Source organism: Hypomesus transpacificus, unplaced genomic scaffold, assembly GCF_021917145.1.
Source record: "Hypomesus transpacificus isolate Combined female unplaced genomic scaffold, fHypTra1 scaffold_214, whole genome shotgun sequence".
In the NCBI taxonomy this organism is placed as follows: Eukaryota; Metazoa; Chordata; class Actinopteri; order Osmeriformes; family Osmeridae; genus Hypomesus; species Hypomesus transpacificus.
Window position 1 is genome coordinate 76,509 of NW_025813753.1, and position 22,642 is coordinate 99,150.

The following is a 22,642-nucleotide window of genomic DNA, read 5'->3' on the forward strand; positions in this document are numbered from 1 at the left end:
GACAGAGAGAAATAAAAAGAGAGAGAAAGAGAGAGACAGAGAGACAGAGAGAGAGAGAGGCCACACCAGCTTTTCTGCATTCCCTGTCTGCTGTCTGGTTAAAGTGAGCAGGTTCTAATAAAAAGCCTCCATGTGCCAATTGAGCTCCTACAATTAACAGATTAGAGTGATAAAGAGGTAGGATAGCTGGAGGCACGGAGATCTCTCCCTCCCCCTTCTCCCCTCCCTCCCCCCTCCCGCCCCCCCTCCCCCCCCCACCACCCCCCCCCCCCCCCCCCACACCAAAAGGCCCCAGGGCGTACTGGCCCAGGGAGCAGGGGGCTGCCGCACTGATGAGGGGGCTAGATAATCTCCCCCTCCCTCTCCCTTGCCTCACCCCTCCCTCACCCCCTCCTTCTCCCTGTGCCCTGCAGCACCTTCAGCAAATACCTGCTCAATATTCTGGAGCACAGGAAGGGGTGTCTGCACCAGAGAGATACAAGCACACACACACACACACACACACACAGACAAAGACTCTTGAAACAAAAAGCGTAACATCTGCTAAAGCGATTGCGGGGTAAATATGTTTGACAATTATTGTTTACAGTGACAGTGGTAACAGTTCACCAAATCAAACCCGTATTTTTCTATTTGCAGTGGAGCAGATGGGCCTATAGTGATCCATTAGCGTGCTGTCAGGAGCTACATCTCCAACTTACTTTTATGTCTTTTCTTCACAGTCTGAGCTAAAACGAGCTATTTGGGGATAGCGATTATTATCAATTTGCTCGGCATGAATCAGATACCCAGCTTCTTGTGTGTTTGTCTCTGGCCTCTCCAGGTAGTGCTGGATGTCGGGAGGCTCCTGTGCTTGGCAGCTGTGTTTACCACGAGCACGCCACACACTTTGGTCCCATCACTTTGATTTCCTTCATGTTAACGTGATTTTGGTTGGCATCACACAATTTAATAATGACTTTAGTATACCAAAAATATAGATACTGTACTAAACCTTAAAAATCATTCAGAAATGTCCTTTTTTTACCTACTAGCTGAATCAAGCCATTATCGGTTAAGAAAAGCATACGTAAATGTACTTTGATAAAACTTACTTAATAAAAGGATGTCTTTGTTCCTACTCCATTCTACAAGACGCCTGTCCTCTTACCTGTTTTCTGCGTGTGTGTGCGTGTGTGAGCGTGCGTGTGTGAGCGTGCGTGTGTGAGCATGTTTGTTGCCCAAATGTAGTGTAGCGTGTGATCTCCAGTTCTCCTGTCACCAGGCCTCCTCAACACTGTACATTCTAATACGTTCAATCAAAATGTGTTGGGGAATAATTAACCCGGAGCCCCGTCGCTCTAATTGACACTTATTAGAGGCCGCGTGATTCTGTGATAAACACCATTGCGACGGCACAGAGGCGCTGTGATTGGTGAGCAAAGTGGTGGGATCAACACATACCGGGGTAACCAACATTTAATTATCAATGAGGTTTTAGCAACACTGCAGAAGCCTCGGGCCCTGTTGCTTCAGTAATAGTAATGGGCTCTTTAATGGAGCTGGTGTTAAACACAGCGGCGCTGTACCGCTCGTCCCCAGCAGTTGAGGCTGTGACGCTAATTTGGGTGATTACGGAACAGGGAGACTCATTTGGCAGAGGATCCCAAGAAGAAGCATGTGGTGGTTTGGAACATGGTACGGGTCTTAAAGGGTTTTGGGGGGGGGCAGTTGTCTCACCAGGACACTGTGAAAGACTGGTCAAACCCATTGTTGACCCTTTATCCATTTACATGCATGAGTGTGTGGAGGATGTGTGTGTGTGGAGGGTGTGTGTGTGGAGGGTGTGTGTGTGGAGGATGTGTGTGTGGAGGGTGTGTGTGTGGAGGGTGTGTGTGGAGGGTGAGTGTGTGGAGGGTGTGTGTGTGGAGGGTTTGTGTGTGGAGGGTGTGTGTGGAGGGTGTGTGTGTGGAGGATGTGTGTGTGGAGGGTGTGTGTGTGGAGGGTGTGTGTGGAGGGTGTGTGTGTGGAGGATGTGTGTATGGAGGGTGTGTGTGTATGGAGGATGTGTGTGTATGGAGGGTGTGTGTGTGGCTGGAGGTTGGGATGGGCCTCATTGTCTTGGCGCTAGTTTGGCCGGTGCAGGAAGATGGAGCTCCTGACCCAAGGCGTGATGGAGGTGCCACGCCCAGATCTGACCCCCTTCAGCAGGGATCCTGTCAGAAGTGGCCGGCCGCGAGAGGGGAACCTCCGCCTGCATGGGCCCTGATTCAGGTCAGCATGTGTCAGTCAGCTGGGCTGCGTGACAAACTGCTGATGACACCTCTTCAGCCGGCTCTCCTCTCCAACCAGACACCGGCACACTCAAGGTGGCATTTCAGTGTCAACTAGCATGCTGGATGCTGTGTGGATTGTGTGATTGACAATAAAGAGACAACATGTTTGTGAAGTTTGTGAAAACCTCATTGGATGAGAGTTGGACGTTACTACAAAACCTTTTTATCAGTCCGATTTCTGGGTTTCATCAGGGTCAACTATCAAGTCTCATTCAGATCCACATTCTGATGAAGTCATTGTTGACAGTTTCAGATGCAGGCATCAGGGAAGGATTGCCTCATCCCGGTCTGCTGCTGACCCGGAACAGGAAGTGGTGTGTACCAGGATACAGGAAGTGGTGTGTACCAGGATACAGGAAGTGGTGTGTACCAGGATTCAGGATGTGCTAAAGTGCTGTGGCTACACGCTGCTTCTCACACAACCTAATGTCAGAATGAAGTGTGACACCGAAACCTATTAGGGCACCAGAACACTTCAACAGACATTTAGAAAATGGCCTCTTGCTTCAGCTATGGCTGTCAGGGGTGTCTATGCCTGTCCCAGACATTCGAGAGAGAGAGAGAGAGAGAGAGAGAGAGAGAGAGAGAGAGAGAGAGAGAGAGAGAGAGAGAGAGAGAGAGAGAGAGAGAGGGAGAGACACATCTGACAGTCCACTGCATGAAAGCGAGCCCCTCAAGCTAACAAATTCAGAGAGAAAATTACCGTTTTGCACGTTTGTGTCAATATGCATGTCAAAAGGTAATTGGGAAATTGTTCTGCAATGTCAGGTCCTGTTGAAAGTGTTTAGCCTGTGGTGAGGTCCAGACGTTCTTCTCCCACTCTGCCAGGTTGGCCACTCGCTCGTACACTGGGCCTCCGTTAATAAGATCACAATGTAGCCTTTCATCATAAAAAGTTACAATGTATTATAAACCCCTTTTCAAAGATATGCAGGAAATGACTATGAAAATCAAACTTAGTATTTATATCTAGTCATAAACAATTACAGTGTAGACTAATGATGATAAGGTCTTACAGTCGATTATGGATGGAGATCGTTTTGAAAGCTACATTTCATGTTGGCTGTTACTCAAACAGGGAAGCCTGATTCCCAACTCTCCACTGATGCACATCTACTTTAGAAGATTGTGCACATGCATGCTTGCACATACACACACACACAAACAGAGAGAGAGAAGGGGAGAGAGGGGAGAGAGGGGAGAAAGAAAGGGAGAGATAACAGGTATGGAATGAGGACGGCAGGTCACAGTTCTACATCCATCTAGATTGAAAGCAGATTCATTCTTGGAATGACTACCCAACCACATCCACACCCAACGACACAGAACAATGTACCAACAGCAAACAAAGTCACAGACAACAGAATGTAAATACTTTTACAGTTAAAAAAAATTGCGTTGAAAAAATTTTTTTGCACATCAGACACTTGTGTTCTTATAGAATGTCGAGAATAACTGACAGCGGACACGTGATTGGAGACTGGAATGGAACGAACAACCTAAGGCTCGTGCCCTACTAACTTGCAGAGAATCCATCCATGATTCTTTCCTCGGTGCTGTGAATACAGCACGGGGAGAGCTATCTTTTGTGATCTGATTAAACCATGCAATACACAAGAAAAATCTATATACAATAAACCTATTTATTTTATTCTATATTATTTAGTTCCTGAGAACATTATTATCCTCGGACATTAATGAATAGCTATGTCTAATCGTGTCCCTCAAATCCATTCGATTATTTAGTTGGATAAATAAGTAAATAGTCACTAGGCTAAGTGTGCAATAAAACCCAAGTTGCTGTAATATGAAAAAGGGAACAGAGAGAAAAAAAGCGAAGCGGTACAGGCTGGGAGTTGATTAGGTTTGGAGTGAAAGCTGCTCTCTTTCTCGGCACACACAGAGTAAGTCCTTTATCACGGGGCGGCACTGGCGGTGCCTCGAGCTATTGGTAGCCTGGAGCAAGGTGCTAGGATAGCAAACGGGATCCTATCATGAAACTTCATAATAACACTGGGTTCGCCACAGCTGCGCTACGACCCCTTTGTGATGGAACAGATCTGTGCTAGATGAAATAGTGTTCTTCTTTGGTGTGAAATTATCATGTCTATTAATTCAGTCAGACATCCGCGTCTCTCCCCTCTCTCTCTCTCTTATTCCATTCCTTATCCGTGAAAATATGCGATTTCCAAGCAAATGGTCCATTTTACTAGAGTCATTTTTCATCGTTGATTCACAGAAAATAAGGTTAGGATGGGGTGAGGTCGGGACGGAGACATTCTGACAAAACTAGGATTTCTGTCATTGTTCGTATTTGATGTAGGCTAGGCTAATCATTTCGGTGTATGGTTTTAGATTATCAATGAAAAATTGACAGTGTGTTTATTTGTATCGAATCCATTGACTTATCTTCGAATTAATATGTTGGATTTTTATGGAATAATGGTAGGCCGACATGACATCAAACTCAATGTCAATAAATTAAATGATAATTCACTATACAACAATTCCATCGACAAATAACTAACTTAGTTAATCATTACACTGTGTGTATTTTTATAAAACCAAATATATATTAACAAGTTTCATTCTTACTTTTGAATTCAAAAACGTTTTGAAAAGTATACGAATTTTCCCTCTGGGTAGGCCAGAGTTTGATCCTGTCGAACGAAACACCAGCCTTCTGACAAACTCCAAATAGCCAAACGAATTGGTTTAATATCATGAAAATGAAGACACCGATTTTTCATCGAATACGGGTATTAGTTTACTAATACTGATTGTACTTTGTGGCCTTTTTTCGTTCTATAAAGCATCCATATTCAGGCAAGTGGAGTGATCAGTTCAACTCCCATTTCAAACTGAGATCAACTCGGCATGCATCAGACGGGTAAATTGTAACGAACGTCAAGAGCTGGAATGACCAATTTAATGACCCGCGAACGACATTTGGTTCAAATTCCAAGAACCAAATAAATACATAAACTAATACATAAACAAACACAGATATATGAATAAAATATTTGGGTAGCCTATGTTGTTTATGGAGCGTGACGCCGTTTGGTTAAGTGTTCGCATCATTTGCGAGGTATGGTTTGATAAAAAGAGACAGTGCTCAAAGAGAGTTGATTGAAATGGCGTGTGCCTGGCTGACGGGAGCCAGCGAGGGACAAAGCCGCGCGAAGCCATGGCCACTCGAGCAATTATTCCTCCACGCTGAATTAGGATTAGTGCAATGGAAAGAAGCATATGTTTGGCCTGGGGCGGCCCTCCCCCCGGCCGACTTCAGAGAATGCGGGGAAAGAGAGGGAGACTGAAACTGGAATATAAACTACATTCACTGAGAGGGAAACATAACACAATGTGAATCCCTATTTTTCGTATATTTGCTAAACACAAACCCATGAAATGACTGGGCATCAGTTCTTGAAGGGTGATTGGAGAACAACTCGTCTCTGATGTGTCGGCCATCCAAAGTCTCGCCACACCAACACTGCTAGGTCGGACAGGTTCAAACAAAACATTATAAAGCGGGTGTCTGTCCCGAAGCTTTACTCCACAAACATCTTGGTGAATTTACAGGCTTATTGTTCTCAAAATAAAATGCTAAAAACTATCGCGCACGGTCACTTTTTGTTTTTGGTTAGGTTGAGCGTTGTCTCTGGCGTTACAGCTTTCAGCTCTTTCAATATCTGTGTATTATTGATAAATAGGGTAGTTCCATGAACAATAATTGAATTAGTTTATGTTGATTTCTTAGTATAAATGTATTAACTTGTTCACTAAAGCTAGCATGTTTTTCTTAAAACAGGTCTAATAGGCCTATTCCTAATGCTTTTGTATATGTGTGTGCGTGGGGTCCCAAATTGTCAACACGAAGAAAAATCAAACACCTATCATTTCTAAATGACTTATATTGCATTTAAATTATCGAGCCCTGAGCCCACTCAAAGGCCCTTTTGTTTATTCAAAGTCAGTTAATGTTTTCTAATCGATTACCTGATGTCTCAAGTAATCAAAAGCGATTTGGTGGAGTGGACCTCTTCCGGATTTTGCGCCCCGGCTCACACAGTGTTCTGGGGTCAAGGAGGGAGGGCGTCAGGGAGGGGGGGGGGCGGTGGACACGAATGAGGTTAGTTGTCAGAACTCGAGGACAATTAGCCATTTTGCGCTTGATTGCAAACTTATAGTCACATAATTCGATTGTACCGGTCACCATAACTTGACATTTACGTAAACCTCAAGCCAACATTATTAACTTTCTGTGATAAATGCCCTACATTGTAAAATGCTCTTACAAGATTTAATATATGTATATATATATATATATATATATATATATATATATATATATACATATATTAAATCTTATAATAGCTAATATAATCTATTATAGCATATCTATATATGTTATAGCATATCTATATATGCTATAACTCACTAACATCGATCAAAAAAAGTCAAGCATAAAAAAAACACATCAAAAGCACAAAATGATTTGCTTGTTGCGTAACATGGCATCACAGTCCGTCTGTGGACACTTTCATTTTAGTCAGGTGATCAATACACTCGGTTCTTACGCCATGACACAACCAAACCAAACAACAATGTTTACGACTAGATAACATGTAGGCTATGAAAAGCCAGTATTTTACCGTTCTATGTAAACGTTTATAAATGTGTGAATGCGTGTCACTCTAACATTGAGTGGCTCAACAGAATTATTCACACATTATTAGAACAGAAGCGCTTATTAATTATAACCGCTCCAAACTGTAATGATGTAGTTCACACCAGCAGTTGTGGATTGAATTAGCCAAAATAGTGTTGCTATTGCTGACTAGCTGTTCACATTTCAGGTTTCTTCGTTTTTTGCTAATTGCTTTAGCTGTAAGGCATTATGTAAAACTAGCTTTACCTGTTTAAAATAAAATTAGGGCAACGTTACAATTTGGAATATAAAAGGTATGATATAGGATCATTTCAAAGTAAACAAACAAGAGACAATGGGATTTTTATAATGCCTCATTTGTAGTAGAAATAATAAGCCTAGTTCACCATATCCACCATTGTGACTGATGCTGCTATCTATAGCCTAATGCTTTCGTTTCGCACTCAAACTGTTCTCTTTTACCATTGATACATTTATTAAATAACATTAGCATTAATGGCACACGAGAGAGGGTTCCTAATACCAGTGAATGCTATTTAATACGATTGTTTTCCTTTAAATTGACTATTTATGCTTTTTTTAGAAGCATCAGCCGGGTCTTCCTCTTTATGAGTGAGCTATAGTGCCTCGGGACAGGATCCCACACACCATCTGAGATGCAGCCAACAAAAACATGCCTGACAGACAATGCCTCGCTTCACCTGCCGCAGAACTGCATCGCCATTATGCCAAGGACATGTACTGTTAGGCTTCATTCACCTTATTTCAAAACAACTGCCTAGGAATTAAACAGACTGTCGGGATAAAAAATCATGCAGATAATAAATGACCAGTCTGAAACTGAGGGAAACGTAGGCCTATTTAAGAGTGTCTCTCCGCCTTGCATGCTCGCGCTATCACAGCGCTCCACTAGGTACAGACAGACAGCAGAGACATACACAACATAGGCCTAGCATAATGATCTGCCGACTCAACCATGCTTGGTTAGAGATTGATTTGGAGGTGTCATGTCATCAGAATCACATCCGTTCACAACGTTACGTAATGTGTGTGCTCGTGAACCCCAGCAAGCCAAACAAAACCGTACCAGGTGCATCAGCACGTGCGCTCGCCTCATTTACTTCAAGCATATGGTCTACCGACCATAACAATCATTTAGAAAACTTTGATTTCATACAGGCTAGCTGGAGAACGTTACAATAGGATAGTTCCCCATCGACTGTTCACCGACTGGTTTTCAACCATGTCATTGATTACAGAGGCATAGAAGACATGTATTTTATGTATGTATTAGAATTAAGCTAAAACATAGGCAACAGAAAACAGTAGATGAGAGAAGCGCATGTAATAACCTTCAACACAGGCGGAGGCTATACATCTCACTGATTTTAAAGAGCGGTTTCGCTTGAGGGCTGGTGCAACTCTCTCTCTCTCACACACACACACACACACGCACACACACACACGTTCATACACACGCACACACTCACTTCAAACAAAATGTATTCATTCTTTGTCATTTGGCCTGGTAAAAGCTCCACTTCATTTTCGAATGATCCTGTGCTCTGAACTACCAGTTAAAAGTACGGGTTTTTATTATACTTGAGGGAAACTATGGGTTCAGCTGCTTATTGCAAGGAGCAATCGTCAGGGGAGAGTTAAACTCAATTACTGTAACCGTCTTGAATAGAAAAAAAACTGCCTAGAACAAAAATACACGCGAGCGTATAAACCACGGAATAAAAAATTAAAAGATATGAATAGAAATCGACATGAAGCGTATCAAATATTTATTTTTTTTCTTTCTGGGCAACAAAGGACTATAATACATTGACAGGCATGGGGACTATTGCCAGCACAGGTCTATACAACACAGCTAAAACCGCCTCCAATTTAGACAGTGGACATACAAGATATCAGATGGTCCCAAATGTTTTGAATGTCTTCAAACATTGAAAAAAAAATCCTAAAGACAATATCCATTTATTGCTTTTATGGTGCTTTGAGGGAAGAACAAGAGGTGAAACGTTTTCTGATTGGCACAACACATAAAAGCTTGTATAAAAACAAGAAAATAGAAACACGAAACAGATCTCATCAAGGTCTCGCTTATGCTCTCAATAAAATAAAATAAATGAATAAGGATGATAGAGAGTAATGGTAGTTTATTTCTATTAAATTTGTTCACTTGCTTCAATGTCGCCTCAACATGCTACAAGAGGGCTGAATTGAAATATCCCAGAGAAAAAATACCCCAAACTGCTGTTTTCTAGAACCATAAACCACATGAAGAACTAAACGAATATTCAAACCCACTAAAACAGGAGGCACCAGATAAATAAAAAAAGAATTTTCAACAGACGCACCATATTTACAATTCCCATTAAATTACACATAAATAAATATTTACATACATGAACACAGATTCCCTTATATAATCGCGAATCGTGTTGAAATTCAAAGTTCAAGTTGGTCGCTTGGAGTGAGAGTTACAACGCAAGTCATGACATGGAACTCTGTGGATTTTCTTTTTTTTTTCAAGTTTATTATTCACAATACTGATAAGAATTCATCCTCTTTTTTGCTTCTTTTGTCATACGGCTACAATCGTAAATTGAGATATAAGGGTCGCTGGATTTCAGTCGGTCGCAGCTCATAAAAAGAGGAAGTACATAAAAACTCCTCGGTGTGGCAGAGACCTTTCCCGCCCTGGAGCGGTTCCTTTCCCGCCCTGGAGCGGTTCCTTTGCGCTTTCAGCATCTTTTTTTCTTTTTTCTTAATTCTTATGGGGATTTTGCGTGTTGCTTCCCGTGAATCCAAAGTTGAATTGTAGTAAAAACAAACATGTAAAATGGCGAGATTAGGAAGTGGCACGTTACTTGATCAATAGTATTTATAAGTATTTATAATATTTATATTGGGCGTTCAGGGGGAAATCATTTTCTGTGTTTCTCGTCTTTGTCTCCGCCTTTAGTGCCGCTCTCTGAGTGACTGTTGGGGTTATTGTTAAGGTACATTTTGTCCATGGCTTTGATCGCCTCGGTCAGATAGTTCTGGAGGGCGGTGAGGGCCGCGCACATAGCCGGGGTCCCGAATCCGTGAGAAATTAGACTAAAGTGGGTCAAACAACTCTGAATCCCCGGCTCAAGAATAGGTTGTGGTCGAGAATTCCCCAACGGCGAGCGGTCCTGGGAAAGCAGGTCTGTGAATTCTTTGCAGATTTGCCTAAAAGGAAGACAACGTGTTGATTAGGCTACAGAAATAACACGAACCACAACGACATTATTATCAATGGATTAATTCATAAACAATAACGCAAATTGTTAGTTCGTGGGATACACAAACGCTCCCTGCCAGCTGGACGGGTTGGGTGTTTGTATAGAAGTGAAGTAAAACTATTCTGCAGCGAGCAGCTTAGAACATTTTACAGTTTAGAATGAGAGGGGTTGAAGTTGGGAGAGAACCAGCCATGTGTCAATGCAGTTGCAATCACAGCAAACAAAATGGTGGCGTGGGGAGAATCCTTGGCCAGTTCAATCACCAGAAACAGGCCAGTGCAGCATGATAGTACATTCCTGCACGTGTTTGATTCAGGGATTACGCAACATGACCAAAATGTTGATTTTGAATCAAATGAATAGAAATCTACATCGTGAAGTGTCAAATGATCTGTGTTTTTGTTGAAGTGTGAGGCAACAGAAAGAAAATGTGTGCCAACAACTTGATCTCCAATGTGCACCAAAATGCTTAAATAAATTCCAATATGGATGCTCTAGCCTATATAGCCTACTGAATTTGTTAAACATTAATAAAACGACCATACAAACACATTTAGCCATGTGATTATCTTTTCAATATTCATTTTTCTTTGCACTAAATTATAAAGAATCATATTTGTAGTATGTTTGCCAGCTCTCGCTGTAAAAATGACCACGTTATGAATATACTCGAAATATGAAAGCGATCATAGCACTTACTTAGTTGCCAATAGCATGTTTTTTCTTTGGACTTGTTCGTTTGGGTCGGAATGCTGACGGTTAACATATTCCGCCACTGCCTTGGAAGGGAACTCTGTCTCGCATACGTAACCAAAATCTCTGGCAAGATGAACAGCTTCGCCTGGGAAGGAAAGAATGGATTGAGTGTATAATACGTGGATCTGAAATGTTGACATCAAATATAGACCAACTAACACTTCCACTTAACACATTGTTAATCTAATGAACGTGTTTGGCCAAACCAAGGCCCGTCTTAGATGACTAGCTTGGAGTTGGGAGGTAGAACACCTGTAGGCTATTCTTTTCAGTTGAAAAAATACAATGTTGTCAATGAGAGCGAGGACTTGCTTCGTTTCGACAGATGACTTGAACAATAAATTGAAAAACAACAATAACTACATATTTCACCTAAAACAGAGTCATGATTGACACCGTGTCATTGAATGTATTTTTATTTTATGTATTAAAAACCCGGCCAGATGAACAATAGGTAATTATTTGATAAGGCTGTACGTAAAGTCTTATCTATTTTAGCAATGACAAATACTGCTTCACTCTATTCAGGTTTGTGTTTTTGTCAATTTTTTCAAGTATTTGGTTTTAATTTCCTGAAACAGTTGGCTTTTACTGCGAGGCTTCCTGCCATAACCCTCAACTCCGGAAGAACGCATGCGCCAATTAGCATCAAAGCTCAAATCCAGTAAAGTCGTTTCCATAAAATGGAGCGGATCATAAACAATAACATGACTTCAGTAAAGCAGTGTCCCCTATCTAAATAACACAGCGCCTTCCTACACTATCCCCCCCCCCCCACCTTATCGCAAGGAATCATGCACTTCTTCAGGCTCATTACCATACAGCACACAATTTCAATGAACCACACTGAATATTGCATTCGTTTCTCAGCAGTAATGATTAACAGGAAGCACTGGACCATCCCAAGCTTTCACCTTTAAAACCCACCAGCACACCAAATACCACCGCACAGAATAATAAGGTTCAACTTTGCAAGCACAATGGATTTATTCAGTCCTGTTGGCTTCCTTTCAGTGAAGCGTAATTGACTAATTTATTCAATAACAGGCCAACATATATAGGCCTACTTCCTCAATAGGTCAGTCCATTTCATCAAAATGCAGTAGCCCATGTAGAAGTCACAGTATTAATGCTGCATTTAGTTACCATCAAAACTACTACTAATAATAATAAATTAATAAAACAAATAATAATAATCGAATTGTTAGTAGCCTATATTACAAGATTAATAGTCTAATCATAAATTCACTAAATCTGCCTCAGCCAAATGTGAAACAGCTCCCTATTAGCAAAACTTTTCAGACTGTCCAGATAGCCTACCCACAGTGACCTGACTTCAAATACAGTACAGAATGGAGTACAGGTCGTTTAAGAGTAGGGGCCATGCTGCCCCGAGCCCCATACTGACTACAACACCTCCTCGTTTCAAACACACGCATTCTTCATGTGTTATTACGTGCAGGGCAAAGTCAGTCCAAATGACATGGATAAGTGCGTATGCTGATTTCAAAACACTTCCCCCTCTAAACTGTACAACACACCTGCTATCATCACAGGAACCGGAACTCAGATAGTTTAGAGAGCAGCTTACCTTCCACTAGTGATGTCAGCAGCGTGACATTGGCTGCCTTGCGTCGACCGGCAGGAAGATTCAAACCGATTTTATCCAATTTCTCTCGAAGGGACCGTCCACCGTTCTTAGATTTCGCCCTGGGATGACAAGAGCAGGAGGTTCGGACCAGGCTCACATGAGGCAATATGAACAGGCTGGATTAACAAGTTTGTCCTGTGTGTGGACTGTACATTGTGGACACTGTGGACTATACTGTTAAATTCCATAAACATAGATGCATGAATCCGTTAACAGCCGTAAACTAGGCCTGTGTTACCACTACATCAATGAGTAAACACACCACCTTACCTGAAACTATGTCATGATTGCAACATGTTACTCTGCGTTTCCTAACATAGACTAAGTCAGACTTTTGTAGACTACAGATATAACGTGCATTTAGCTTGACAGTTGACTAAACTCTGATATTTTTATGATACGTTTTATTTAGATGATACGTTTTATTCTATGCTTAAAGCTTAAAGTTTGGTGCCAAAACACTCAAATTAAATCCAAGTCCACACAGAGGAAACAAGCTCACTGTGCACCGAGTTAATACGGAATCTAACCCGTCCGCCTTTTGGGCTGTTTTAAATGCAGGAGGTGTCACGCTTGGTCGATTTTAATTATTCTTGGTACAATAAATGAGCGGAGACATGCAAGTCCAGCTCACCTTCTCAGCACTCCGCCCAGCAGAGACGCGTTGAGGCACTCGGGCGGAGAGAGGCGTCTCTGCACTTCCGCTACGGTGACCTTGTACTTTGAAGTGGAGCTGAGCAGGGACAGGCGACCCGGAACCGAACAGAACACCTCGTTGGGGTTCACCACGCCGCCGAAAAGGCCGTCTTTGTTTATTGGGATGGCTGAGACGTTGTTGTTCTTGGATAAGGAAACTGGACCTGAGGAGGCAGAGCAGAAGCATGAGACTGGAAAGGAGCACTTCAGGTTGCACAATGTGAAGGAAATATTGACAATTGTAACACCTACAATAAACATTGTACTGACATAAATAAGGAATTATTTATATTATTTAACAACAAAATTTTAAATAAATACAAATATATATGATGACATTTGAATAATGATATTTCTATTAATGTGGTTATTTTACATATGTTGAAAATAACTCTCTATGCTGGTGTGAGTGGTTGTAGGCCTCCAGTGAGCCCTGTACCAGGACACACTTTGCAGACGCACGCGCACGAGCACGCACTCAACGCCAATACCCTCCAAAACACATCCGCACACAGACGTCAACACAACAAGAGAAGTGCTACATATTTGACCTACCCATGTTAGAATTGTATTTAATGTTTTACTGTCGCGTGTGATTTCGCATTTCAGAGGCTACCGTTTTGCGTGGTGCGGTAACCGGAGACAAAGGCACTAACGCGTTTGGATAGATCACTTGTGACGTTAATAGCTCAGGGGAGCCTAATAGAGACAATAGAAGTTAAACGAACTCTTGAGATTTCTAATATAGGAGCCAATTATTATGTTGATGTGGAAAGAGCATCTCTCAAGATTTATCTCGTGCGCATCTAATTTGACCTGACAAAAGGACTTCGCGTGGCGGGAGGGACGCGCCAGACCTGACCACGGAGAACAGCCCACTTGAGTCATAAACAATCAAATTCATAGAGAATTATTTGTAAGTAATATACCTATCACTGTTAAAGCAACACTGGACGACTGTCGACACTGAATGGAAAATAAGGCAAACCCTTCAGACAATCATAGCGCTCCAGCTAAGATTAGGCTACTTGCCGGGATTTAGACTTTGACGCAAAATCAGCTAATCGTGTAATCTTGAACATAATACATACAGCATTGGCCACTGCCATTTTTACTTCATCAGGCACCGCAATGGAACCCATGCAGAGCCATACGCATCAAAACAACGAAGCATCTAGTTGTACTGAGGAGGGGGGGGGGGGGGGGGGGGAGCGCTAAATAGGCCTATAGCTTCCGTCTTCGAAAAAGTGCGGTTATAGATTGAAATAATTGGACTGGAGACCGTGAAGTATAGTCTAATGAAAACTACCCCGCGCTCTCCTTGTTCCCCGCTGGATCGGTGAGGCATTGCTGCGTGCGCTCTGGTGCAAAGCAGCAGGTTCGGCTTGTGGCAAGCTAGGTATCTCACGATGCACCGCTTACCTTTTTTAATGACAGTCTGGTCCGGGATGTGAATTCCTTGGTCCTCAACATGCTGCAACAAAGATACAGAAGCGCACTACTTAATACTAAGTACAAAGGATTTACGTTACATGTCGTGCTGTTTATGCATCAACCGACTATGAACCCACAAACAGACTGTGAAGGCCATACAGGCCTAGCCTACTTGATTTGTTCTATAATGGCTTTAACAGTTGTCCAGAGTGCACGTCATGCACACCAGTCTTAAATAACGAAGCGCGGTCGCCCCTTAATCGTGACCTCATTTCATCCACAGATTGGCTGCTTACGAAAAACTGTTCATATTGTCCGCTTGAAGAATCACAGTGGTATTTAACGCCTTGTATTTGGGCGATATGCATTTGTTTTCAAGTAATTAAAATAATCAAAATTATTATGATTCATGTTCTGTATTTGATATGCGTTTATAAATGGTGTCTTAGTCCGCCTTTATTTCAAATAACTTGTACCATGCGGATACTCCTTTTAGGGCCGGGGGATTATTGGTCATATTCTGTTGCAATGAGCGGGGCAAAGAAGATAATGTTTGTAATGAGCATGGATATTACAATTAGATGAAAGAGGAATATCCAGAAACATCCCAAAACGATCAGCAAGGCAATACTTGGCATCCATTTTAGAAGAAAAAAAAAAGTTCATAGTCTACACTTAGCCTAGTTCTGGATATTTAGGGCAACGTTGTTTATAACGCCCTATTTCGTTTTTGGAAATACGGTCTACAAATTCACTCCTATTAATAAAAAATAACCTAAAGAATCCGGAATATTGACTACAGTAATCTATAAACGGAGCTGAAAATAGGCCATGGATGACTCAAGAGGTATTGGCTGAATGCCGTTGCTTTTGATTAATACACAACTTAAAAAAAAATCGAATGATTCAATAAGAACGGGTCACATTGTTTTAAACATGCATGAATATTTTTACAATGGAAATAGGCCAATATTACGCATGCATGTTATAGCAGTAATAAACAATATTCTAAACATAACTCATGCATTAGCCTAATGACACAAGTCTAATAATGATGATGATGATGATGATGATAGTAGTAGTAATAATATTAATAGTTACCAAAAAGTGTTGGATTACCTGAACGTCTTCCAAGGAGTGAGGTATTCCATGGATTGGGATAGAATCTGAGAGTCCCGTTTCGATCCCGTGGCCCGACGGTAGGAGAACCTCTCTGCGGTACTCCCGACAGAGCTGGTGCGGTAAGCCCCGGTGCTGGTGGAGCAGGCTGCTCTCCTGGCTCTGCCTCTGCCCGGGCCAGCCCGGGTGCTGCGGCTGCGGCTGGGCGTGCAGGGAGTTTAGAGAGTACGGGTCGTTGACGTGCGAATATGGGTCCTGAGACTGGGGATAGATGGGCTGGTAGGGCGGTGGAAAGTACGGTGGCTGGAAGTCGGAGTTTGGGGTGTGGGAGAGCGGAGGGGCGCTTGTGTACGGGGACTGGCCCACGCTCCCCAACTGAGGTAGTCTCGCTGTCCCATTGCTGGTACCGTCGTGACGATCCTGAAAAGAATGAGAACTGGGATTTAGACATTTAGGCAAACAAACTCGGGATTTTGTATTCCGTTTTAGGATATTAGAGGTATTAAGATTTCCACCGCTCTGGAGACGAAGACATGGTTTTTATTCAATCAGCGTTGCTCGCTATCGAATTAAAACAATTCTCTTGAACGGATAGGCCTAATGAATAGAAATAGGCCTAATTATGGAGGCAATTGTCAAATAAGAATGTTTTTTAAAGTGATGACAGTTACACAGACAAACTAGTTTTTTTTGTAACATGTTAAAAAACAAATAGAATATTTTTTAGGTGAATGTGAAGGCATGTATTAGGTTATTGGTTTAAACAGTATTATGTATTAAAATAAAAACGACCTTATTGGGAGTGCTAGTCAGAAGTATTGATTCAGTCTTCGCCACGGAGTACAACTTACCATCGCGGAAAAACTGTGCACTAACATCTGCGAAGATTTTCGAGCGATTCAAAATAGAATTTGCGAGTAAGAACGTGGACAAAACAACGAAATATTCGAGCAAACTAAATAAACCCAACAACGACTCTATTGCAAGGTCTCGGAGCCCAATTGTCAGATAAGCACCATCGAAGAACGATAATCCATCAGAATTTGGTGAAATTCCCGCTGCCCTTCATTTGATTCTAAAAAACTGTATGATCTTGCGGATTTTTATTTTAAAGTTTCTTGTATCCCCTGTTCCGCCGTCTTGTTCTATCACTGTGCTGTTCCTGCGATTGAGCTCATATTAGCAAATAGCTTCTACTTCCCTTGGATTCCTAATGGAAGATATTCATGACTATTAATATTACACGAATGCTTAATAAGGGAAGAATGGTCTGAAATCGAGCGTGAAGCGAGGCAACCAACTCAAGGCGAGTCTGCACTAAATGACGTCCATTGACTGAGGAATCACTATATCTAATCAGAGATGTGGAGAGAAAAAGAGGGAGTGAGGAGGGGAGAGAGAGAGAGAGACAAAAAGAGGGACATTCTCTCGCGTCTGACGAATCAGAGAGAGGGGGAACGTTTTAAAAGGTTCGAGGGCAAGCAAAAGTGAAAGAAAGACAGAGTGAAGGCGGGGGGACCAGAGAGAGGAAGAGTTAGGGAAGGAAACAATGTGCACCTCTGATTCGTGTGAAAATCCAGCCGCCGCTGAGGGCATCAAGGCTGGCACATTTTTACTGTTCACGGGGCTGTCTGCTCGCCCTGTCCCTTTGTTATGCCCGTCAGATTCCGACTTCTCGCGTTCCATGGCCCTCGTGAGTCTCGCCATCGAATTAATCCAGGGTTACTCAACTACAAACCACGCCAGACGAGCTAACTTTAACTCGGAGAAAAAATCCAAAATTCCAAAGGATCAAAACCTCGCATGCTTAAATTCAATCCCCTCAAATTTGCACGCGACCATTTTTGACATAAATAAACAAACACCAAATGCCTGATTCCAACAGCAGTTTGGGGTTTTGAAGCCAGTCTAACAAAATCAACCGTATACAGAAGCCTCACATTTCTTTCCTGCTCGTGACTCGCCTACCCAAGACGCGGGTGGAAACCCGTTCAACTGGCTGCACCGCTCACCAACAACTCTCTGATAATACGGCCAAACTTTCTGTCTTTGCTTTAATAACAATCTCTCAGCAACATCAGTGAACACACAATGTCAGGTTTCGAATTCCAGAAAAATTGGCATTAAGGAACATGAGGCAAATTTGTATCATTATTAGGCCTTTTGTTATTTTATGTTTCAAATGTCACATTTGTGTAAAATCAACCCATCCTTAATGAGAAATAGTCTAACTACTGGTCAATATGTTTGCTATAATTTGGGGAAAACGTTAGTATAGGCTACTTCAAAAAAATGTATGTATTTTGCTAATTCATTCTTAGGCCTATTTTGAAACATGTCACAAAAATCGTGAAATCATAGCCTGTTTCTTTAAACCTATTTTACCCCCTTTGTTGTGGGTATTTTTTTTAATAGTTTTTATGTTATTAATATTTGTAGCAGCATTCTCTTTTTTGGTCCTGTTGTCCTTAGCATTTTTTTTTCATAATGAGTATATTGAGGTTGTTATTATTATCATCATAATTATTAATTTTCTTATAATAAAACTGTACATTGTCTTTTTTTACAAAAAAATGTATTATGTATTTACAATTTATCCAACACATAAAAAATACTTGACACCTTTTATGAATTAAATAAGTTCACAAAACAATGTGGGAACATCACAAGTGACATATACACAAATAAAACCCAATACGTTATGACAGCGCGACACAAACAAAATGCAAGCTGCTTACCTCGCAGTCTTCATATTTAATGTTATCAGTTAATTTCCAAAGCATTTTCATGAGTTGTCGTGGGTATTGAGTGCGTCTTGCCTTGTGTGACACAGTGAATAGTGCTCTTGCAGAAACAATTTTTATTGAGTTGGCTGTCCACGCTGTGAGATCTCCCTCTAATGGTGGAAGTGAAAGCCTCGCGCAGCACTGTAATAACGTTCGCATTTCCTCATTAACATATGAACAGCCGCTGGTTTCCCATCTTGCCCAACTCCAATGGACTACACAGGTAAAACTGTAGCGACACTTAATTTAGATTTTATTTCCACCAAGTTCAATGAAAACGGATAGCTCGAAATAAAACAGCTGCATTTTTACAAGCATTCAGGACTTGAAACAGTAACACTACACCTAAGCCCTTGTCAAGGTGTCAATGCCTGTTATGGAAAAAAAACTAATTGAATGTTTAAATTCATATAATGTAGTGTAACCTAATGACTGAATAACTTTGGTGAAATTACTTTATACAAAATGTTTCTGCACCTCACAGTCTGCTTTGCTAACAGTGAATTCAAAAGGCTCACATTTTGTATAGATTGAAGAGCGTGCCACACTATGCAAATAGTTCCTGTCTCCTGCTCCCCGTGCTACTTGGTTGCCAGACTGATTTTCGTAAACTGTTATTTTAGTCCTATTGAGATTGGAGACCTTGAAGAGCTATTCCGCCACTGTTATGTAAAAGTGGACAATGCTTAAGTGGGCACAGAGCTCTATTGATGACATGTAAGGGCACAGCTCGGAGAATGTCAATAATTAACACAACAACGAGACTTGTTTCATTTGAATGAGCGACTAAGGGACTCGGGTTCTGCCCCGTCGCCGGTAAAGCTCGAGCACCGCGGGCTGCGGGGTCAAGATACAGGTCTGACAGTCTTAGGCGTTGGCCTTGGTTCATCCAGATTTCCATTTTAGGTGGGGTACCTTTACAACCACTTGTTATTAATGAGTGGGTCCGTGAAACTACCTCACAATGACAACTGAGGCTGAAAAAACGAGTTTAAGAAACCCTGTATGCAGTGTGATATGTACTTTGAGTTAAGTTTCTAAGGCGGTGCTCCTTTTGAGTGATAGGCCTACTCGAAAGCTCATTTTTACCAAACAATCAGGGACTTAGACACACGTCATGTAGGCTATCGCACAAATGTTCTTGCATAGTTTTTTCATTAAATTTGCAACAAAAGAAAGCAGCATCTCTTGATAGAAGCATGTATAATATATGCATTGTGTTAAATATTTGTAACCTCCCAATTCTTTTGCATGACTTTAAACTCAAGAGTTTAAGGATTGAGAATAATGAAATGTTACATGTGAACGCTGTAACAATAGGCCTTCATAGGCTATATGTTGATCCTGCTATAAACGTAGGCCAAATGGTCAATTTAACAATTAAATATGCTGAATGTAAGAGATTGCGCATAAGATTTATTTTTATTCTGGCCTACGGTCCAATCACCTTCGAAGTTATCCCACGAATCCAAATTGAGCCTTTGGACCGAATAGCATTAGTCGCTACAGATCAATGCGGTTATTATTAACGTGTCTAAACGTGTCTGTTTGAAGGACAAAACTTCGCGTTGGCAGATTAAACACGTAGCCTTGTGCCGGCTGTTCCTCCACATCATAAATATTGTTTTTAAATTGTTCCAAGGCCGAGTGAGACAAAGTTGAGACCAAATAAGTTTTGTTGATGTTTCAGAGGCTGCAAAAAAGCACTCATGACACAAATGTAGCTATAATTTCAACCATCGTCGTCCTCAAATAATCAGCACATACCTGCCAATCCCCCATCTTGCCCATGACTGACATAGTTTGGTCTTCTGTCTGGTTTAGTTGATCAAACGTTGTTATCTCATTGAGCCTTCGGTGTCGAAGCCAAGTTTTGCTGTACCTGAATGAGATCCTCTCACCTGGCCATGAGCGCGGTGCGGGCCACCTGGCGCATGCGCAGAGGTTTGGGTGTGTAGAGGCAGCTTGTAGCCTACCTGGAGCAGGGAAGGCCGCGAGCTTCCTGGAGAACTCATCCCACTGTGCATGTGCAAACGGGGGTTCACATACACTTAGGTCTGCCAGGGAAACACTATCTTTATTGTATTTTTTTTATCTTTGTTTTCAATGATACACACTCGTGAAAGTGAGACATAACTCAGCTTGAATAAAAACATTCAACTTCAAATACAGGCCCTGACCGTCTGGTCCAACAAACGTTTCTTAAATACGGATATAGTGTATGAAATGTGTTTTGTCAATAAACACCGGGTTAACCGTAACATAATTACTTATACACAATATCACATGTGTATTGGGATCATTACTTATTTATCGTCGTCTTATTTCAAATACATACGTAGAGCCCTCAGGGCTGGATCTGAATGAGCTCGGATCTTTGAGGCTCAGACACGCACAAAAAGAGCAACACGTGCACCGCGAGGTGATAATGGTTAATTACGGTCAAAACGCATTTTCTTTCAAGTTCTAACGGGATGCATACCGACTAGGGTGACAATATAGGCACGACACCATATTCGGTAATAGCCTACCTTCCACACAGTTCGCCCCAGTGACTTTTCATGTTAGACATAGGCTATCTGCATATAACATGGGCTATCTGCATGTAACATGGTGAAAGGTTATCTAAATAAATGAGCATTTGACGATCAGAACAACAATTGAATAAAGACAACCTACATTCGCCAACAATAGCCTATAGGCTACGTCTATACGTTGTGCAATGCTAAATGAGGCTACTCCAGGTATAATTTGTATGGGAAACAGACAATGTCTCAAAATAAAAATTATAATAAAAATAATCTTAGAAAATCAATTTCTAAGATTAACAATAGACTAGGCTATAGGCTATGAAGAACATAAGATAATATTTTCATAAAAGCCTCACTCTGGACGCAATGTTAAACGTTACTAGTTTACCTGGGTATTTGGAAAGGATTCACTCATTCAAACTTGTTTGTCTAAGGCCTGGTTTCAACCACTGCCATCAAGCACGAGCCCGCAGCGCGAGTTCAGTTTAGCATCATAAACCGTCAAGAGGTTTGAGAAGTCGAGGAGGGTGCTGCTATTGGGCAACGATAAACGCCACAATTTAGCACATTATTATTGCTATTGTTATTAGCCATTATTGTTGTTAATATGATTGTTGTTGTTGTTTCTGCTTTTGTTGGTGGTAGTGATTTTAGGTGGCCTAGAATGGCAACAATTACTCAGCGGAGCTCAGTGTCACAGCAGATGGCTGCAATTAAATATTTCTCATAATTTAAATACAAATAATAGGCCTACATGCTAGTCATTACCATGATCACGGTGAAATAATTTATAGCTTCTTTTTTTTAACCTAATCATCCTGTAAAATAAGGAGACTTTCGGAAAGAATAAAATGAGATTTCCCAGTCTGCAGCATGATTCCATATCAGTTACCAAACAACTGTTCTCGTTTGTGTGGCAATATAGAACTAGCGATTAACCATGTTGATTGTCTAAATTGAAGGTAATCAAAACATTGTCACGTCGAAAACAATCTATTGTTAACCAAACATTGTTCATTAAATAGGCCCATCATAACGTTGTCCTTAATTTCTCCTCTCAACATAGGGTTACTTAAACTCACGTATCCTTTTATAACATGGCTTTGTCTTTGAAATAAATAAAATGTGGATAATACGTTTCTGAACTATTGTCTCCCAGATAAATTGCGCACTAGCGCCACCATGCTGAGAGAACAGCACTGAACTCACCTGAGACTGCTTCTCCTCGTCTCCAGGCCTCATGGAAACCATCTGATATTGGTGCAAGGAGGGCCATAACTAGAGTTCGTATAGAATAGGACTTACCCTAGTTTCGAACACGTATTAAAATGCATGATGTAGACTAATTAAATATTGTTCAGTTCAAGATGTTCAAATTGTCCCGGAGTTGTCTGCCGTTGGACC

The 22,642-nt window shown here is 41.4% G+C and overlaps 1 protein-coding gene across 8 annotated transcripts; it reads right to left on the reverse strand.

Annotated features, from left to right (window-relative positions):
• Positions 1 to 8,760: 8,760 nt before the first annotated feature.
• tfap2a (transcription factor AP-2 alpha) lies at positions 8,761 to 20,599 on the reverse strand. 8 transcript variants are annotated; one of them, XM_047014015.1, is made up of 7 exons: positions 20,475 to 20,599; positions 15,904 to 16,341; positions 14,791 to 14,842; positions 13,307 to 13,532; positions 12,613 to 12,731; positions 10,965 to 11,106; positions 8,761 to 10,212 (listed from the first exon to the last, which is right to left on the reverse strand). In XM_047014015.1, the coding sequence occupies exons 1-7, from the start codon at positions 20,505 to 20,507 to the stop codon at positions 9,924 to 9,926; spliced, it is 1,299 nt and encodes a 432-aa protein (XP_046869971.1). In that variant the 5' UTR covers positions 20,508 to 20,599; the 3' UTR covers positions 8,761 to 9,923. The 8 variants fall into 8 exon arrangements, with proteins under 8 accessions (XP_046869971.1, XP_046869974.1, XP_046869967.1 ...); XM_047014018.1 differs by having other exon boundaries at positions 15,922 to 16,341; positions 20,475 to 20,597; XM_047014011.1 differs by lacking the exon at positions 20,475 to 20,599 and adding an exon at positions 18,660 to 18,828.
• Positions 20,600 to 22,642: the final 2,043 nt, after the last annotated feature.